Raw genomic sequence first — 19,426 nt, 5'->3', positions numbered from 1 at the left:
GGTTTTAGTGTTTAGTCATGTTTTCCTGATTGTTTAGTTTCTGTAGCTCTATGTTCAGTTCATTCAGTATTCAGTTCTGTAGCTCTATGTTCAGTTCATTCAGTATTCAGTGTTTGGGTCTTGTACATTTGTGTCCCAATCTCACTGAGAGCCAGTCATCTCGGAAAGTACAGCTTTAGACAGGGACTGAAAATACTTTTTTTTTTTTTTTCTCACTAAAATGTGATAAAGCCACTAAAGCATTTCATAAATTTCAGGCTACATTTCACTTAAACGCCAGAGCTTAACTCTGCATGTAAATAAGACTTTTTTTAATTAATGTGAGAGATCGTCAGGTCATTTGCAGGTTAGAAATTTATTTAGAACTTGAATATCTCAAAAGTAGTATTTCAGCATGGCATCATTCTATAAGCCATATCTTCAAAACTGTTGGGTCAATCTCCAAACCCAATATATCATTTTGTAGCTATGATCCCCAGCTTTCAAATGAAATGAAAAAATGAAAATGAATAAAAATCCAATGACTGGCTCCCAGCCAAATTGGGACACATTTATCTTCTTGCATCTTATTTTGTGGTAGGGCTTGCTTCTTGTATGCCCTTGTAGCTGTTGCCTGTCTGGCCTGTTAATTACCCATCATGTTCACCTCCCTGTGTTTGGCCTGCTCTGTTTCTGGAGAACCTTAGTTTATTGACATGATGACCAACGACAAAATACGTACTGGCAGAAATACAACAATGTGGGAACACAGCAGAAATAAAAGCACTGTTGCGATAAAGGCTAGAGAATGGAATACAACCACCAAGGACTACAAACCATTGATTGACATAAACCTACAGTACAGCACATGCAGCTAGAAATATAAAGTGGATTTAGTCAGCGGTGTAAAGTAACAAAGTACATTTACTTAAGTACTGTACTTAAGTAAAGGCGTTTGTGCTTTACTTGAGTAGTACTTCCAATGTCCAATACTTTTACTTATAGCCTACTCCACCACATCTTGGATCGAAATATTGTATTTTTGATTCCATTATTTGAAAACATTAGTTACTTTGTAGACTCTTGAATGATTATTATAATCATAGACTGTAAAACATATTGACGGTGGGAAGCCATTGGTTTCTATGCTGCGAAAATGAAGCTTTTTTGTACCTGGTACGGGTGCCGCCATCATTGTAGTCTGATTTCAGACTCGGGCTCAGAGAGAGTGCGGGTCAATGGGCTGGAGCCAGGGAAGCCATCATTGTAGAAATCAACGTTCATTGGTAGAAATGGTACCATGACATGTCGACTGCTATTGGCTGCCAACGGTCACGTGCAACCGCAGGGATACTTGGGGGAATGCTTGCCAAAAATAAAGCACACAAAGAAGAATCATCACAAGCCTACAGTATATGATCACAAGCCCCTTCTACAGCATACCCTGCTTTATCATCACATATAACATAAATTGGACCATATTTTCACAAAACGCATATTGTGACTGAAACGAGGCTTTAAACTAGTGACAGGAACCATAAAGTATTTATGACAATGTTTATTAAGGTAGGATATAAGAAAATCAAATTTAAAAGTTCAGGGGAAATGAAAGGAATCTTATGGAGAACATGTTGCTTCTCCGCGGATGCATGGACGGATTAACCCCCGCGAGGGCCCCTGGCCGATTTTTTTTTAGGGGCCCCCACCCCCCCCCCCAATTTTTTTTTTTTTTTTTCAAATTTTTTTTTTTTTGATTTTTTTTTGGGGGGGGGGGGGGGGGCGCAGTTCAGGCCAAAGGTGGTACTGCAGCTGGAAAATGCTCTGAGAGCCATTCAAAAATGAGAGGCTCTCTATTCAGGAGGTAATTTAGCCTCAAACCTTTTGAAAAACGTTTTTGGGACATAAACAATATGACATAAATACTTTTTAAATGCATGGTGTATCACCTTTAAGCCATGATGATCATCTGTGGACCAAGAAAGCACCTGTAGACAACAGAGGAGGGGCCCACACATTTGATTTTAGCTTAAAATATACATTTAATTTTTGCAAATTGTCATTGACCACGCAGGCCAGTTCCCCCAAGGGCCCCTGAGAGCCAAGGGCCCCTGGCAACGGCCCCACCGGCCCAATGGTTAATACAGCCCTGCGCGGATGCCGTCGGGGCTGCCGCTAGGATCAGTGGTGGCCGCACCGCGGTGAGACACAAATACACACAGAGATGGATTGTGTTCACAAAGATGAACACAATCCATCTCTCGCCGCCCACGTACGCATGCACAAATGAGCACACTCGCGGGGATTTCACGGGACCACGCCGAAAAAGCCGCCCCCCTCTCATTGAAAATGAATTGCTAGGAGGCGGTGACCGCGCCTAGTCTGGAGGGCACCTAAATTTGGAAGTTCGCCTCCAACCGGGAGGCGAACCTGGGCCCCACACTCAGCAGACCAGGAAAGCAATTCAGGCAACTTGATTGGCTGGTTTCCCTTTAATTGCTGTGATATGTGAAACTATAACCCACACCTTTAATCAGTTTATATCAAACCCATCATTATTATTTCTTTCCACAGTGTTGTGAAGCTAGACTAGAGAACTTGATTGCAAGTAACAGGTGTGTTGTTTCTGCAGCCTAGCTGGGAACTACTTTCTTGTAGCTGGGGACTACTTTCTTGCAGAGCAGACCTTATAGTGAATTATTTGTGACATAGAACAGTTTTAATTGGTACATGTCTATGATTTTTCATGTTGCCATATTGTAACCGTTTTAGAAAAGCAATACGCCATGCAAGGCTTGTGGTTACCTGTATTTTACACCGGCTGAGAGAGTTGGAGACACTTGGCTGCGCCTCGTGTCTCCCTACGCCTCTCAGCCGGTGTAAAATACGTTATATACCAGGTAACCACTCGCCTCTTGTGGCTTATTGGTTATTGCTTCAATCTAGCCTACAAGCTCACAATGCCTCGTTTTCAAAAGAAAACTTCAAATTGGACATTCTGCATAAGAGTACTTTCTACTTTTTTTTTCAAAGCAGATAATGTTGGGGTTTTTGACTGTAATGATATAGACTGACAGGCAGACACGCAGCGAAAAATGGTCGAGCTCAGAACCGAACCAGCGACCCACCACAGGTTACACAGAGCCCATGTCATGTGGTATGCATCTGGACCAGTAGGCCATTTTGATAATTGATAATTTTACTTTTTCCACCACTGGATTTAGTAGGCTAGCTAGAATCATATCACTCAAACATTAGCCTGCTGCTGCACGTGTTCCTAACTTCCTCCCGCCCACTGGCCTTGTCGTCACGGCACCAAATACAACATGCTTCCTCCAGTTGCGCGCAGACTGAGCGGATGGCGGCTGGCTCTGGGATCATGTATTGAACTGCAGCATCTGGCACAGACACACAACGTTGGAGTAAACTATGGACTTGTCTTTATTTTTGAAGCCGGTCTGATTTTTGTCTTGTGCCTGATTCAGATGGAGGTACAGCCTACATACTTTATTACTTCAAATTATCAAAACTAACAACTGGCACTTTTAAAATTAGATAAAGGTAAGTAAGGCAAAGTGATGCAAGTATGTGGATGCATTTGAAACCGAGCATAATTTATGGCTAGAGGGATTATTTTACTTCTTTAAATTAAAATATGAAAAAAATGGATTGGTTTAGTTTAGATAAACGCCTATGATAGAAATGTAGGGAGAATTAGGCTTCTTTATATTTTACTTGAGCTATGCTCAGTTCAAGCATGATTCTGGAAACTTCCGTTGCAACTCATAGCCTTTACAGTTTATTGTGAAGAGCTTGGGCATAGATTGTTTTTGTTCGCGCTAGTATTCCGTTGGTTCCATTGCATAGGCGCACTGCGCGGTTTCTATTTCTGAACACCAAAGCGCACCAATGCGTCTTTACGCACAGTCCCGTTTTGGAAGTAGTTAATCTTCCACAACAGTTTTATTCCAAAGTCTTATCAAAGAAACTAGACGACCGTCTTGAAGGAAAGTAACTTACATAACATCACATCAAAATGTTTTCTGGTAGTTTTTTTTATTAACACGGATAGATATTACACACATTGTTGTTGACGACAAAGTAGGCTATAGCCTACGTAGCGGTAGCAGGCACATTCTCTTGATTAAACAATAGAAAGTCTCATCTGACACCCTCACTATATCACTAACACTGTCACTCAAATTCATCTTTGAAGCCTCTCTTAAATTCCCCCAACAGATGTCGCAAACGGCTCAGAGAGAGTCAGTATGATGATAGCGGCTACTATCACAATAAGTAGCCAAACACATATTGTGTCATTTGATATTGATATAGGCTAGTAATTGTGTGTGTGTGTGTGTGTGTGTGTGTGTGTGTGTGTGTGTGTGTGTGTGTGTGTGTGTGTGTGTGTGTGTGTGTGCGTGCGTGCGTGCGTGCGTGCGTGCGTGCGTGCGTGCGCGTGAAATGATATGATATGATATTGATATGATTAATGCCTTATTGTTTAATTGGTTATTTAATTATTTATTGTAGGTCTATTATTAATGTAGATAAGGTAATTATCTTCCATACTGAATGGATATTACTTAAAAGTGTAGGTGACATGTTTTGTTAAAGAATGTTGTATTGTTATTATTATTATTATTATTATTAGGTCTACTATTAAAAGTGTAATTCTGAGCTATAGCCAATCACTGATAGAATGTTCAGTAACTCTCACAAGCCCCACAAAGACCATTTATCAGCTTCAATTCTATAGTTCCAGTTCACACCACCACCATCACCACCACTTCCAATTTAAATGATTTCTCCTGTGAACTGTATGGGTTCCCTCTCCTGATTGGGTGAAATTGGTATTAAGACCACTATTCAGCACTTAAGAGCTGGAGACACACAGGGAGACATGTAAGAGCTGATTTTAACCACAAGTTCTAGATCAGTGCATGGGCATCTGGTCAAAGATTTTATTGGGCATAATTTTCCCCCTTAACTGAAAAGACCAAACTATAGGTCTTGATACTGTTCATAAACAGATGTGAAACATGAGTACTGCCAGTATAAAGGTTATGTTTTCTTAGAATACCCACAATGATGTCATTTTATTTGTTTCTGGTCCATGATTTGTATTGCCCATTTGTATATTGAAGTTATATAGGCTTTTAGGGCACGGCCACACGACTTTTATTCTACCTAAGAGGGCAGATTCTGCCAATGCATTTACATTGCATGGAGCGTTTTGCTGCCATTTGCGGATTTAAAAAAGAAAATGCATTGGCAGAATGCACCTTCATAGGTAGACTAGAAGTGCGGTGTGACCGTGCACTTAATAATATGGTTTGAGAAGCTTGTCTATGATGTAATGCAATATGACAAGTGTGGAAGAATCACTGCATGCATACAGTGTGGTTGTAGTCAAATTCAGAATCCACTCAGAACACGACATTAAGGTGAGAGATTATCAGTGAGAGTCGTGATCCTGATTCTACCATGCTACCATTATCACACGAACATGTAATGGCATTTAAGATGCAATAGGAAATACAGTACAACATACAAAACCTACAAAGGCTTTATTTAAAATGTCACAATTTAAATCCTTTGCTGTATATGTCCTCAATTATCACACAGATCCCTTGCCTATAGGCTATATTTTATATTGGATTTGCCCCAGGACATTTGGATTATGATTCCTGTCATACTTACCAGCTGAATAATACAGCATGTCTTGTATATTTGAAATTCTTTATTTAGTAATAAACTTATTTAGTAATAAACCCCTCGTTTTCGAGTGTGTATGATGTAGCACTGTCATTATTCACAATTTTTTATGGTAGCAGCAGTGGTGATGAATGTGACATTTCAATGCCTTATCACTCTTGTTGCATTTCTGCAAAACCTGCTTCATTAGCTTGAATAGTAAACTTCATAAACTTCCATTGGTATAGGGAGGCCACTTGTATTTATATACAGGTAATTACTTTATGGGATGAGGAAAGTTTGGCTCATGTGGTTGTAGGGGAGGGTGTATCATCACCTTTGATGTTACTTTCCACTGTGTTTGGTCCACTAGTTTGGTCTTTTCAGTTAAGGGGGAAAATGATGCCCAATAAAATCTTTGACCAGATGCCCATCCAGTGCACCATTTACCATTATTTACCAGTTCAGTTGTTGTGTTCACCCTCACCTACTACAACCACATCCTCCCCTGGATGATGATGCGTACGTCCAGAGGCAAACGAACCCACTTTTCGGAGCCTAATTATTCCCAAAACTACAGATTACAGAAAAACCACTGAATGTTGAATGTTCATTTTTTTGGGGTGTAATTGAGGTCAGTAAACAATTTAGGACCTACATTTTGCCTTAATTTTAAATTAAGGCAAATGATAGTTGGGCTGGGTATCTGTATACGATTTAGAAGCTTGTTTTAAGTTTGTGATATTTTTAAGTGTTCACATTAACCACTTAAACCCCTATATTATGGGGTCCCCCAGGGGTCTATACTTGGTCCCCTCCCTTTCCCCCTTCCCTCTTCACCAAAAATAGGCAATCTACAAGCTCACAATGTGTCGCAACAACACGTTAGATTACATCTAATTTTAGAAACATCTAACATCAAGCATTCTAGCAAAGTGCTGTGCTATATGAAGAGAGAAAAAGTCAATTAACTTCTTTTCTTGTTTAGGTTTAAGATGAATGAAGGATTTGAGAACAACTTCACCTTTTTGTACGACGACTGGGTGTTTTTGAACTCCTCGAATGAATACTTCACGCCCAAGGCAAACGTCACGTACGTTGGATTTTACCTGCATCAGCCGCCCATAGCTGCCATCTTCATCGTGTCCTACCTGCTGATCTTTCTGGTGTGCATGGTCGGGAATGGAGTGGTGTGTTTCATTGTGCTGAGGAGCAAGAATATGCGGACGGTCACCAACCTGTTCATCCTAAACCTTGCCGTTAGTGACCTCTTGGTGGGAATATTCTGCATGCCCACAACGCTTCTCGACAACATCATCACAGGTGAGCAGCACCCATATCTCTAAGGTAGTGGTTCTCAACCTTTTCAGGCAGCGACCCCCCAAATAATCATATTTTAACAGGGGATCCCCACAATGACAAGCACTTGGAATTGTAGGTTACATTACATTACATTTAATGTGACCCGGTTCCACAGATAAATGCGAGGTGTTGTGAGCATGTAGATCAGCTATTTTCACAATGTTCGCCTCTTGCTTACTCAATATTTGAGTGGAGCAATGGTTCTTCAACAGGACCCAGGGGGTTCTCAGAGTTACTACTGGGGGCCTTATAACCACTTGAACCTTAGCAACCTATTCTGAGGAGCACATTAGCCAAAAATGACACATTTACAGTACAAACTCACAACGCCTCTTGCTACGAGCTTGTAAGGTAGATTGTCTATTTTCTGCAAAGAAGTTTACTGCAGTGGGGAAAAAAGAGGAGACCAAGTACAGAGCCAAAGTGGTTAAATGTCTGATGTTACATGTTAACAAAGAATAATACAAATAAATAAACACTGACGATTAGCTAATATGATTGATCACAGAGACCTCTACTGTACCAGTACTGTAGGCCTACTCTCTGTCATGAAAAAAGAAAATGGAAATGACTATACATGAAAATGTACGTTGTTACTAAATCTGTGTATATAACAAAATATATTACCCCTCAAATATCTTAGTCATAGGTCAAGTAGTTAGTTTATGCTTATTTGTTGAAATGATGAAAATCGCTATTACCACTCCCACTGTTGGGTGGTTGAAGACTAGATTTTAGCCGGGGAGGAGGGCCGTTTACAGAGAGACCACGTGGCCTTCTGTATCATAATTTTCGAGGCATGACATAACCCCTTTAAGTTATCTATGACATCCAGGCCTAGATTTCCGTCGTTTTAGGGGCAAGGCCAATTGGCCTTTGGTGTTGTCAGTTTTTTTAGGGCACAAAGGCCAAATGCTAGGGCAGGAAGGCCATCAAATAAAATAAATAAAAAGGTTTAGACCATTGAAAGAATTAATTGAATTTAGGGGTTAAGGATGATTTTGAAATGCAGATTATCTGCAGTGAAAGAAACCTCAGCCCTGCACAAATCAAACTTACTGCGTTGGTCAGGGGTCATCAACCCCTGGGCTTGTGATGGACATTTTCCTCAAAATATATTTTTGCCACAGACATACAAAAGGAGTGGTCAATAATATTACTATGAATAAAATACTAAATGTATACTAGTCAAGTAGACATGATGGAGAACACATGTGTGTTTTTAAAGAGGGAGAGTGGTTAGTCCTCATCCCAGTAAGTAGGAAAGCTGAGAGAGAAGGCGTAGATGGAGCAATTTAAAACCCATTTTCAAAAATTGCTTTAAAAGTCAAGTGTATTATTGTTTTTATTTCCATGGCGATCTCTGAACTTTTGTCTACTTTCTTACCTTCTTCACTTCCAATTCTTTCCTAGTAATGGCTTTAAACTTTTCAAAGCGCTAAAGACAAGAGAAGAATTGTCATATTGACGTCATCTACCGGTCATCATTCATTTGCGTAAAAAACCTGGGCTCTTTATCAGAGTGTTAATGTCAAAAGGCATTTGAGAAACGTAGCTCTTAAACTCTTATGTTAAAATTAGATCATTCATTGGCTTGGAAGATATTTTTTGGTATGGTGACAAGTAAGAGACACTGGTGTCTACATATTGACAAGAAAGAGACAGTGGAGAAAGTGGTAGGCCTACAGTCAGCTGGGGCATTAAGGCCACAGTGGCCTCAGGCCATGCCATTTTTTTGAGGGGCACAAGGCCAAATCGAGGGGCAACGACGGCCATGGCCTTCATGGCCTCCCTGAAATTCCTGCCCTGATGACATCTATGAAAAAAGTTTAATCTGCAACGCAATTTTATACAATACTGTATGTAGGCATTAAACAGATGCTGTTATGCAGAGTGACCTGCATGTGCGAGATCAGAGTAAGAGCAGTAAGTATGCAAACTAGTCAATAGCTTCAAGAACTAGGGGTGCTGAAGGTGCCAATGTACCCCGCCCACAGGAGATGAGGACCCAGAGATAGAACAAGGCAGGCGGGAAGGTCAAGTCCAGTATTTATTAAATAGTAAACACAACAGGTTTACAACATCAGGTGAGGAGGCAAACAGCAGGACATACATAGGCAGGGACACACAGTAACATCAACCAGGATCTGGCTGTGTAAGAGTAGAATGAGTCCAGTTACAGTATATACAGGCTAATGGAGACAGGTGTGTAACTGGGAATGAGGTGAGATTGCAATGTGGGAGTGGCCGGAGTAGAAACACTGAAAGCAGGCAGAGACAGACAGACCCAGAGAGAGAAATAGACTGATCGTGATTCGTGACACACTGACACTCCCTCGCAGGGCAGGCCAACCCCCAGGACATTTAGAATGAACAAATATTCACATTATTCACATAAATAATAAAGGGACTGCTGGGTTAGGGGAAGAAAAATGAGTCCGGCCGCACTTTGGCACTCGCCCTCCCTCAAAAAATAGGCCTGTTTTATTCAAACTATATATATATATATATATATATATATATATATATATATATATATATAAGGCCCTCCAAGGTGGAGGGGGCCTTAATTATTTTATACTTTAGCTATTGAAAAATAGCAGATATACAAGCTTGCTGAGCTTTTAGATCTGCTATTTTTTAAAAGTCATGAAAATGTGTGCAAATCTTTGAATATATGTATTTTTTAATGGACATTTGTAACTCTTCGCTTCTGGGGGGTCCCTGTTACTAAATATTTTGAGATTGTGGTCTGTGGCCAAACACATATCATTTTGGGGGTCCTTCACATGAAAAAGTTTGAGCACCACTGACATAGAAACATAGGTTTTTCAAAAAACCCTTAGAAGGATTTGAAATATTCAAAGACTTGCACACATTTTCAAGATTTTTCAAAAATAGCAGATCTACAAGCTTGCAGCGCAGCACTCAGTGCCGCGCTGTGAGCTTGTATATCTGCTATTTTTCAATAGTTAATAGTCTGATGGGCTGCCATGCTATATTATGGTCTGTTGAGCCGCTATGCCATGCTGCATTATGTTCTTTTGGGCTGCCTGATTCTTTCCTGATTCTAACCCTAACCCTTTGTCAGTTGTGTTTTTGTGTACAGTAAATCAAAGGTTACAATTTTAAATGTCACACACCAAATTGCTGCCTCTTCCTCAGGTCCGTTACCAAGTAAAACATAACTTTGGGAGCAGCAATTTGGTGTGCAGACTCTTTTCTTCTTTATTACACCCTGTCTTTAGTCCAGCACGCAGCCTATATGGCCTTGGATGTGCGTGCCTTTTCAGCCCCTATCTCTACCGTTTTAAATGTGTCATCGTTGCTTTTCGCTCCGTACACCAGAGAGAGAGTGAAATAGAGGCAACATGTGTTGTTATACTGCCTACGTCTCTTAGAACAAAGAGTTCCAAAGCTGGATTACATGTGCTTTGGAACAGCATCGCTGTCCTTGGTGCTGGAGGGCATCTACGCCATCTAGTTGTATTTCTCTCTTCCCACAGCTATGCGGACAATAATTCAATAAGTAGAGTGCAGATACATTGAACAAGTCAGTGTCTCAAATAAACTAGGATAGGATGATAGGTATATATTGAACCTATAGCATCTGTCCCAATCGCATGCTATCAAAATATAATTCTCAACATTCGTGGTCCTAATAAATAAGTAACAAAACATGTGAACAAGTATGTAACCTCTGCATAATAAACTAGCATCTATCAAAAAGATGACAAGAAGGGACAGAGGAGTGCTAGGGGTGAGGGTGGAGTCTGAGTCTTCAGACTGCTGTGTAAAAAGTGTCTGCAGTTATGACTGCAAAGGTTGGTGTGACTGCAACCTAAAGACCTATTTTGTACTTATTGTCTATTCGAAAGTACCCAATCTACACGCTTGTAGATCTGCTATTTTCGAAAAAGACCATTTTTGAAAAGCTTTAGTACTTTTACTTGGTACTTTAGTTCACCACCAAAATGACTTTTTTCTATCGATTACTCACCCCATGGAGACTAGAATTCATGGAGATCTTTTTGGTTTTGTCGCATTCCTAACAGCTCACTGCCCGTCATGTAAAGGGACATTCCCACCGGGCAAGATAAAGATAACGATAAAGATAAAAAATATATTTCTCAATAAAAGTGGATGGGAGTGGATGGTAGCAGTGTGGACAGACACTACCATCCACTTCAATTGAGAACGATATTTTTTGAACCTTAACTAGCCTACCATTCCTTTCTGAAAGATAGAATTGTACAGTATGTGTTTAGGCTACAAACTGTAAAGAATAGCTATTCTCCTACTTCCCTTGTTCAGGAACACTGTCAGAATTTATTTATTTATCTAATTTTTAATCTGCTCCAGACCTGCTTTTTATCAGCCGTAAGTCAGCACTGATCCAAACAAATTAATTCAACTAAACAATTATTACATTCTGTTATCGTATATAAATATGGCTTATCAGGTTCAAGATTCAGATTGAAGATTTGATTAATTATACATATAAGTAGCAACAAAATACATAATTAATGAATAACAAAAATGAAAGTAAAGGGAAGGAAAAGGCTAAATGTGTACTGAACTGTATATATCTGTATGTATGCACACTTTATAAGAATAAATGTACCCATTTATGTACTGCACATATTATATATTTCTTTACAATCTTAAAGTGTCAGAAAGGCAATGCTTTGGTTTATAGCTGCACTGCTAGAGGGACAACTCGCTACAGGTCAGACTGCAATCTGTCTCTGCCAAAGCATTATATGCATTTATGGAAAGACTCTATTCTTATGGAAAGTTTTATTCGACAACCATTATTATGAAACTATTGGTTAGGTTTTTATAACGACTGTAATGAGGAGGCCGGCAAACCTCCCTGTGTGCTATTATGGTACTTATCAGTGACAATTGTTTTGTGTCGGCATGTGTTGACTTAGATGATTTTGGCTCACATAAATGAGCACCAATGCTGTACTGTTCTACAAACAGCTGAATGCTGCTTTCTTTGTTTTTCGACAGGATGGCCGTTTGGAAGCCTGGTGTGCAAAATGAGCGGCATGGTTCAAGGCATCTCCGTCTCTGCATCTGTCTTCACCCTGGTTGCGATCGCGGTGGACAGGTACAGTAACGCAGTTTCATGTTTCACACACCATGTTGTGGCTCTTCATCTACAACATTGACAGTCACTGTCAAACACTCCCGTTTGAGCGGTGCTAACCGCTCCTACATCTGGCTTTGTGGGTATGTCCGTATGTTCGTCTGTATGTCCGTCCGTATGTCCCGCAAAGCTTGGCATTGGCCAAGCTTCGTGGGACGTCACAAGCAATTGACTGATAAAAGGCACCTCTCACTTCACACTGGGTGTGATTTCTATGATTCAGTGCCTGTCTTTAATCATCAATGACCAAGCACGTTTGTGGTCGAAGACCTGATCTGTGGCAGACAACCTACACTGACGACCATTAACCTTAATCCTGCTGCTGACATTTTGACACGATTAGCATGATTTGGAAGATGATTCATTTGCCATGGCATCATAGAAGAGTGGGAAGGCTTAACGATGAGTAGGTATTCAGTGATTGGCACTAATGATCTTAGAGACGATTCGAACGTCTGCTCCAAATGCTGCACCACTTGAGCATATGACCAAAATGGTGCCACGGTGGGTGGACAGCCCCTCCATTTCTTTATTAAGTAAATATATACAATATAATATATGATGAGGTGCATTGCCTTCTGGAGAGGTCAGAGGAGGCTGTAGCAACTCATAATGTAATAACGGCTCATAATGTAATAAGGGCTCATAATGTAATAAGAAAAATGTAATAAAAACTCATAATGTAATAATCAGCTCATAATGTAATAAAAAAACAAGCGCATAACGTAATAATGGATTTTTCAATAATGTAATAATGTAATAATGTGTTACATTAAGAACCTCCACATAGGAGGCTCATAATGTAATAAAACTTCATAATGTAATAATGTATTTTTATTACATTATGAGCTGATTATTACATTATGAGCTTTTATTACATTTTAATTATTACATTATGCGCTTGTTTTTTATTACATTATGAGCTGATTATTACATTATGAGTTTTTATTACATGTTTTTATTACATTATAAGCCCTTATTACATTATGAGTTGCTACACACCCTGCCAACTGCCGTGCATCCTGGTGGTGCTATACTGTATAATAGGCCAATGTAAAAAGGGTGGCATATGTTCTTCACCTTAGACCTTTCATGGCAATCGGACGCTGCATGCATGATTTGAAGCATTGTGTTCCAAAAATGTGTTTTGCTAAAGTCTACCTGCTGGTGGCGCTATAACAGGCCAATGTGAAAAAGGTAGCATTTGTTCCTTGACCTAGTGGGAATATGTGTGGCAAATTTCACGGTAATCGCAAGCTGCGTTGACGATTTGAGGCATTTTGTTCAAAAACGGAGCAATCCTGCAAACTTTGGAAGCCAATATTAGCCAATCAGGATGGAATATGCAAAATTGGACAGATCCATGTCGATCACATGACTGTCGAGATACTTCCTACCGATTTGTAGGATTTTTGGACAAAATCTGTAAGAGTAGTGCACAGAAATGTGTTTTGCAAACATCGGCCACTAGGTGGCGCTAGAAAAGGCCTATTTGAAAAATTTAGAGCAGAGGTTCTAGATTGGCATCCAGGGAAGGTGTGTGCTCACTTTGGCAGTGACCGGGCAAACGGCGACGAGATTTGGTGCACACAAACTGCGAGGACGCACGCACGGACGGACGGACGCACGGACGGACGGACGCACGGACGGACGAAGGGGAAAACATACTCTCCCCCATGCCTTCGGCTGGTGGAGACAATGACGAAGTGTGAAACCATAGCAATCATAACTACCTAGGTATTTGGATTTGGAGGTATTGAAGTATGATTCAAAATTGTTATTGAGTTAAATTGAGTGGTAATTAAAATCTTACCTATCATTTTATAATGGACGATTTACTTTTTGGGCAAGTGTACATGACCTTTGGGCAAGTAGAACATGACCTGTACTTGCCCGACGGGCAAGTGCCTCTTAGACCTTAGTGTCAACCCCTGCCGAAGGTCATGGGGACCATTATGTAAGCCTTGATGGACCAGTCACACACTTGATTCAAAGAGCGCACCACTTCGATCTGTCCAGACCTAGGGCCAGAGTGAAGTACCGGGTCAGGGCCAGAGTAAGGGCCTTATGGCTAGAGTGAGGGCCAGATTTAGGGCCAGACCAGAGTGAGGGACCGAGTCAGGGCCAGAGTGAGGGCTAGACTTAGGGCCAGAATGAGGGACAGATCGAAGTGGTGCGCTCTCCTCTGCTTCCTGATCTCTTTGAATCAAGTGTGTGACTGGTCCACCAAGGCTTACATAATGATCCCCATGACCTTCGGCAAAGTGGCCCAGAACTAGCATTGGCAGACTGTCATACTGACCACATGGGGATATTATCGATGTTGTATCAACACCCAGTGTCGATACAATCACAAACTGTATGTTGAACATTGTGGATGCTCTTTGTACAGCTAAATGATCCCCATATGTATTCATTTGCTGCATCTTTAGCAGATAGTTGCTCCATTCTTCATCAACAAAGTTGGCAGGGTGTGTAGCAACTCATAAATTAATAATGGCTTATAATGTAATAAAAACATGTAATAAAAACTCATGATGTAATAATCAGCTCATAATGTAATAAAAAACAAGCGCATAATGTAATAATTAAAATGTAATAAAAGCTCATAATGTAATAATCAGCTCATAATGTGACACAAATACATTATTACATTATGAAGTTTTATTACATTATGAGCCTCCTATGTGGAGGTTCTTAATGTAACACATTATTACATTATTACATTATTGAAAAATCCATTATTACGTTATGCGCTCGTTTTTTTATTACATTATGAGCTGATTATTACATTATGAGTTTTTATTACATTTTTCTTATTACATTATGAGCCCTTATTACATTATGAGCCGTTATTACATTATGAGTTGCTACAGAGGCTTCAAGCCCTTTGATGGAATATGATCAATGGTACGGTGATCAACACCATTACGTTGATCCTATTCCACCAAAGGGCTTGAAATCGCATGCTTTGTAGATTGGAGTGAGCAGTAGTTAAGTGCACCAGCAGAGCATGCAAGTACTGCATTCATCTGTGGCGTATCTGTCCAATATCTGTCTGTGTTTACGCCTGTAGCCAATCAGGGATGGGCTATCTAGTTCTAGCTTGGATGGATGAATGGATGGATGGATGGATTCATTGATTCATTTTTAAAGTAAGTTACCTACTTACAATAAAGCTTGTATGGCTGTTGGAGCAAGGCTCTTGGCTGCTAAAACAGACTTTTCTGCACATCGTTAGCTCATATCTTCATTTGCATGTCACGACATTTCATCGCTCTGTTGTGCCTATCGCATCGCATTCTCTTTAATGAAGCAGCAATTATAATATCTATAAAATTTAGACATGAAATTTAGGGACGGTAGTTGCAAAGGACATGATGTTTGGCATGAGATCACCACTTAATCTGGCACAACACCAGTGTGATGTCACATCTTCATTTACTGTATACATACCTACTGATCCATGAACCCGGCATACAGATACAGTATGGGTAGAACTACCTGTAACACAAATACGATTCTGTGGAATCCCGTTGCCGGCGCACTTTGCTGCGTGTCTCTCCATGACTCCATGGTTCCTGTCCATCTCCTACAATGTAAATAAAGGTAGAAAAGCCCTGAAAAAAAGAAAAAGAAAAAAAAAACATGTGATGATGTCATGCTGGCGTTGCATCAGATTAGGTAGTGATGTAGCCAAATGTCATATCCTTTGTAACAATACTTGTAACCAATTATTAACCCTATGTACTCTGATGTATGTCAAGTAGAAATACAATAAGGCATAATTATAGTACTATCTCTAGGGGTGTAAAATGTAATCAAACAAAACAATTTAATCATTTATAAAGATCATCGACCTTATTATAAATATAAATAATTTTGCTTTTGTCCTTCCGTCCGTCCATCCATCTATCCATCCATCCATCCATCCATCCATCCATCCATCCAAACCTGTTACTGTAAATGGTAAAGCAGAAAAGAATCACATTGAGCTCTTTGCTATTTGTGGCACGTAAACCTATACCAGTTTTTGATGAGTTCATATCAGAGAGGTGTTTCAAGTGTAAAAACACACTTCAAGCATAGGAGCAGTGGGATTTACCCATCAATCCTACCTTTTGATTAGCTGCATGGGTGCCTCAGGGAATGGGGAAAAATGGTTTTCACCCATGGCTTTCATTTAAGGTAAGCTAAAGATAAAGGGATTGATACAGTATACTATACCCAAAGCATAAAGCTGGCTTAGGAAATATCAAGTTCAAAGAGGAGATTGAGTGCATGCACATCTGGTACCTGGCAGCCTGATGAAGACCTAATAAGGTTGAAATGTTGCGCCATCATTAAAATGTTTTTGGAGCTTCAAACCAGTGTGTGGATGTGTTAACCTTCTATTAGGAAATAGTGTCAAGGACAATGCTTTGTGGACTTCTAAAAAAGAGAAGGAGGATCCGAGCACTCAAAAAATAAAAAGGAGGGGAACGGACGTAAAAGCAGTGTACTTTATTTCAAGACATAATAAAAGCCGACATGTTTCGACCCTCTCGGGGTCTTCATCAGGGCATATATGAGGCAAACAGACAAACAGAAGTCATTATATACAGAGGGCTGCAGAGTAGCAGAGACCCAGTCAATCAGCACTTATAGGACACACACCCAGAATTGCACATGTGTGTGTGTGAGCAGCACAAAAGGTAATTTACATAGGAGGGACAATGAATGGAGCAATCAATCAATTAGCCAATAAGACTAAATAAAGAGAACGAAAAAATAATATATATAACAAAATACCAATAACAAAAAAGCAAACTTAAAGCAAAGAAAAGTATAATTGCAAAACATAAAGTCTATATCCTCATTCAGACCTGGAGGACACAGTGCGTCTAGGGAGTGGATCCAAAATGTTTCTCTCTGGTTTAATTTTCTGAGCCGATCTCCGCCTCTGGTTAGCGGTTTTATCTGCTCAAGACCAATGATGCGCAGCAAACCATCATTACTGTTGTGCATTTCTTTAAAATGTCTTGCTATTGGATATACCATGTTGTTTGTGCGAATAGCATACTTATGCTCAGCTAGACGGTCCCTAAGGCGACGTTTGGTTCTTCCCACATAGAACACACGCTTTGTGGACTTCTGTTCACAAAATCCACTTTCTGTCCACCTCACTGTTTTAGGACTTTTGACAGTATATGATGAATACAGTATGAATAAATACAGTACATTTGCTAAACAAAACAGGGAATATAACACCCACGGACAACATAATATTGAGTCAGAGTTGACAGGTTCGCAGATGTTGCTGCCTCCAGAAAATGAAAATTACATTATGCACACAGCTGCCTGAATATAACCCAATTATGGAATCATACAGTAGGCTACACTGTATAAACGTTGTTGAAATATGGACATACAAGGTTTCTGCCTGACTGCAACAACATACATAATACAGTGTGTTGTTGTTTTAATGGATAGATGTGGGAGAACACCAAATGTCTTCATTCTGTTTTTTTTTTTTTTTTCTTCCAGATTCAGATGCATCGTATACCCGTTCAAGCAAAAGCTGACAATATCTACTGCAACTTTGATTATAGTCATTATCTGGGTGCTGGCCATATCAATCATGTGTCCCTCCGGTGTCATGCTGCAAGTGATCAAAGAGCAAACCGTACGGGTGTTGCTGGGGTATGACAACAAGACGAGGCCTTTGTACTGGTGCAGGGAGAACTGGCCCAACCAGGAGATGCGGAAGATATACACCACCGTTCTGTTTGCAAACATCTACTTGGCTCCCCTGTCGCTCATCGTGATCATGTATGCCCGCATCGGCATAACGCTGTTCAAGACTGCCGTCCCTCTGGAGGGAAAGCCGGGCCACGACAACCGCCATACCGTGTCCAAGAAGAAACAGAGAGTGATTAAGATGCTGCTGATAGTGGCGTTGCTTTTCATCCTGTCCTGGCTGCCCCTGTGGACCCTCATGATGTTGACCGACTATGCTAGTCTAACCGAGCACCAGCACAGGATCGTCAACATCTACATTTATCCCTTCGCCCATTGGCTGGCGTTCTTCAACAGCAGCGTTAACCCCATCATCTATGGCTTCTTCAATGAGAATTTCCGCCGGGGGTTCCAAGCTGCGTTCAAGCTGGGCGTGTGCGCGGCAGACGGCCAGCGAGGAAAGTCTTACTCGCACCGACTCCAAGGGAACTCGGTGCTTCCGGCCAATCTGCAAGCGACCATGGAGCCTATCTCCCTCAACAGCCTGGACAACAGTGGCTCCAGGCGAGTGAACCATGTCAATGAGCAGGACTTGGTCATGGAGGACTTGGAGAAGGTGTCTCCGAGCAGCGGTGGCGTCACTGTGGTGTCGATTTGATGGCAAACGGACATGAAAGCACTCTTAACGGTGATAGGCGAAAGGCTTTTGACATTTTGAGAGAGAACCCTAGTTGCACCATGTAACAATAAAGAGATGGAAAAAGAAAAGTACACTGCAATTTCAAGGCTTTATTCTAACAAGATGGGAAATCTGACAGTAGGGTGCTCAAAATAACATACACACAGTACTGAAAATACACAGAAACACAAAAAACTATGACACACATATAACATCCAGAAAATGACCAAAGATGTGGTTTGCATGGCATACATGTTATATTTCTTACAGTTTTATGACATTGTATAATTGTATGAGAGAGAGAGAGAGAGAGAGAGAGAGAGAGAGAGAGAGAGAGAGAGGGGAGAGAGAGAGAGAGAGAGAGAGAGAGAGAGAGAGAGAGAGAGAGAGAGAGAGAGAGAGAGACAGAGACAGACAGACAGACAGACAGACAGACAGACAGACAGACAGACAGACAGACAGACAGACAGACAGACAGACAGACAGACAGACATGTATTGATGGTGATGGGACATGAGAGGGAGAGGAGCTTGGTAAGCCATAGGAGGTCCCCCCACCCCCCACACAGGCTAAGCCTATAGCAGCATAACTAAGTCGCTATAAGCTTGATCAAAAAGGAAGATTTTAATGTATAGAGAGGGTACATACATTCTGGACCAAGACTGGAAGATGGGTCCTCAAGAAAGGAGCCTGACAGTTGAAGGCTCTGCATCCCATTTTACTGTTGGAGATTCAGAGAAACATATTATACACATTATGTTATACAGAAAACAAATGAAGACACGCTGCAGGTTCATATGAGTTTAGCACCGTGATGTGTTGGGTATACTGTACAG

The 19,426-nt window shown here is 40.7% G+C and overlaps 1 protein-coding gene across 1 annotated transcript; it reads left to right on the top strand.

Moving 5' to 3' along the window:
• Positions 1-6,668: 6,668 nt before the first annotated feature.
• On the top strand, positions 6,669-18,569 carry npffr2a (neuropeptide FF receptor 2a; the record flags this gene model as incomplete). Its single annotated transcript, XM_080738031.1, has 3 exons — positions 6,669-6,996; positions 12,055-12,154; positions 17,720-18,569. The coding sequence occupies 3 exons, from the start codon at positions 6,669-6,671 to the stop codon at positions 18,567-18,569; spliced, it is 1,278 nt and encodes a 425-aa protein (XP_080594157.1).
• Positions 18,570-19,426: the final 857 nt, after the last annotated feature.

Source organism: Nannobrachium achirus (genome assembly GCF_963921795.1).
Source record: "Nannobrachium achirus genome assembly, chromosome: 12".
NCBI lineage: Eukaryota > Metazoa > Chordata > Actinopteri > Myctophiformes > Myctophidae > Nannobrachium > Nannobrachium achirus.
This window is presented reverse-complemented; position numbering and strand designations above follow the sequence as displayed.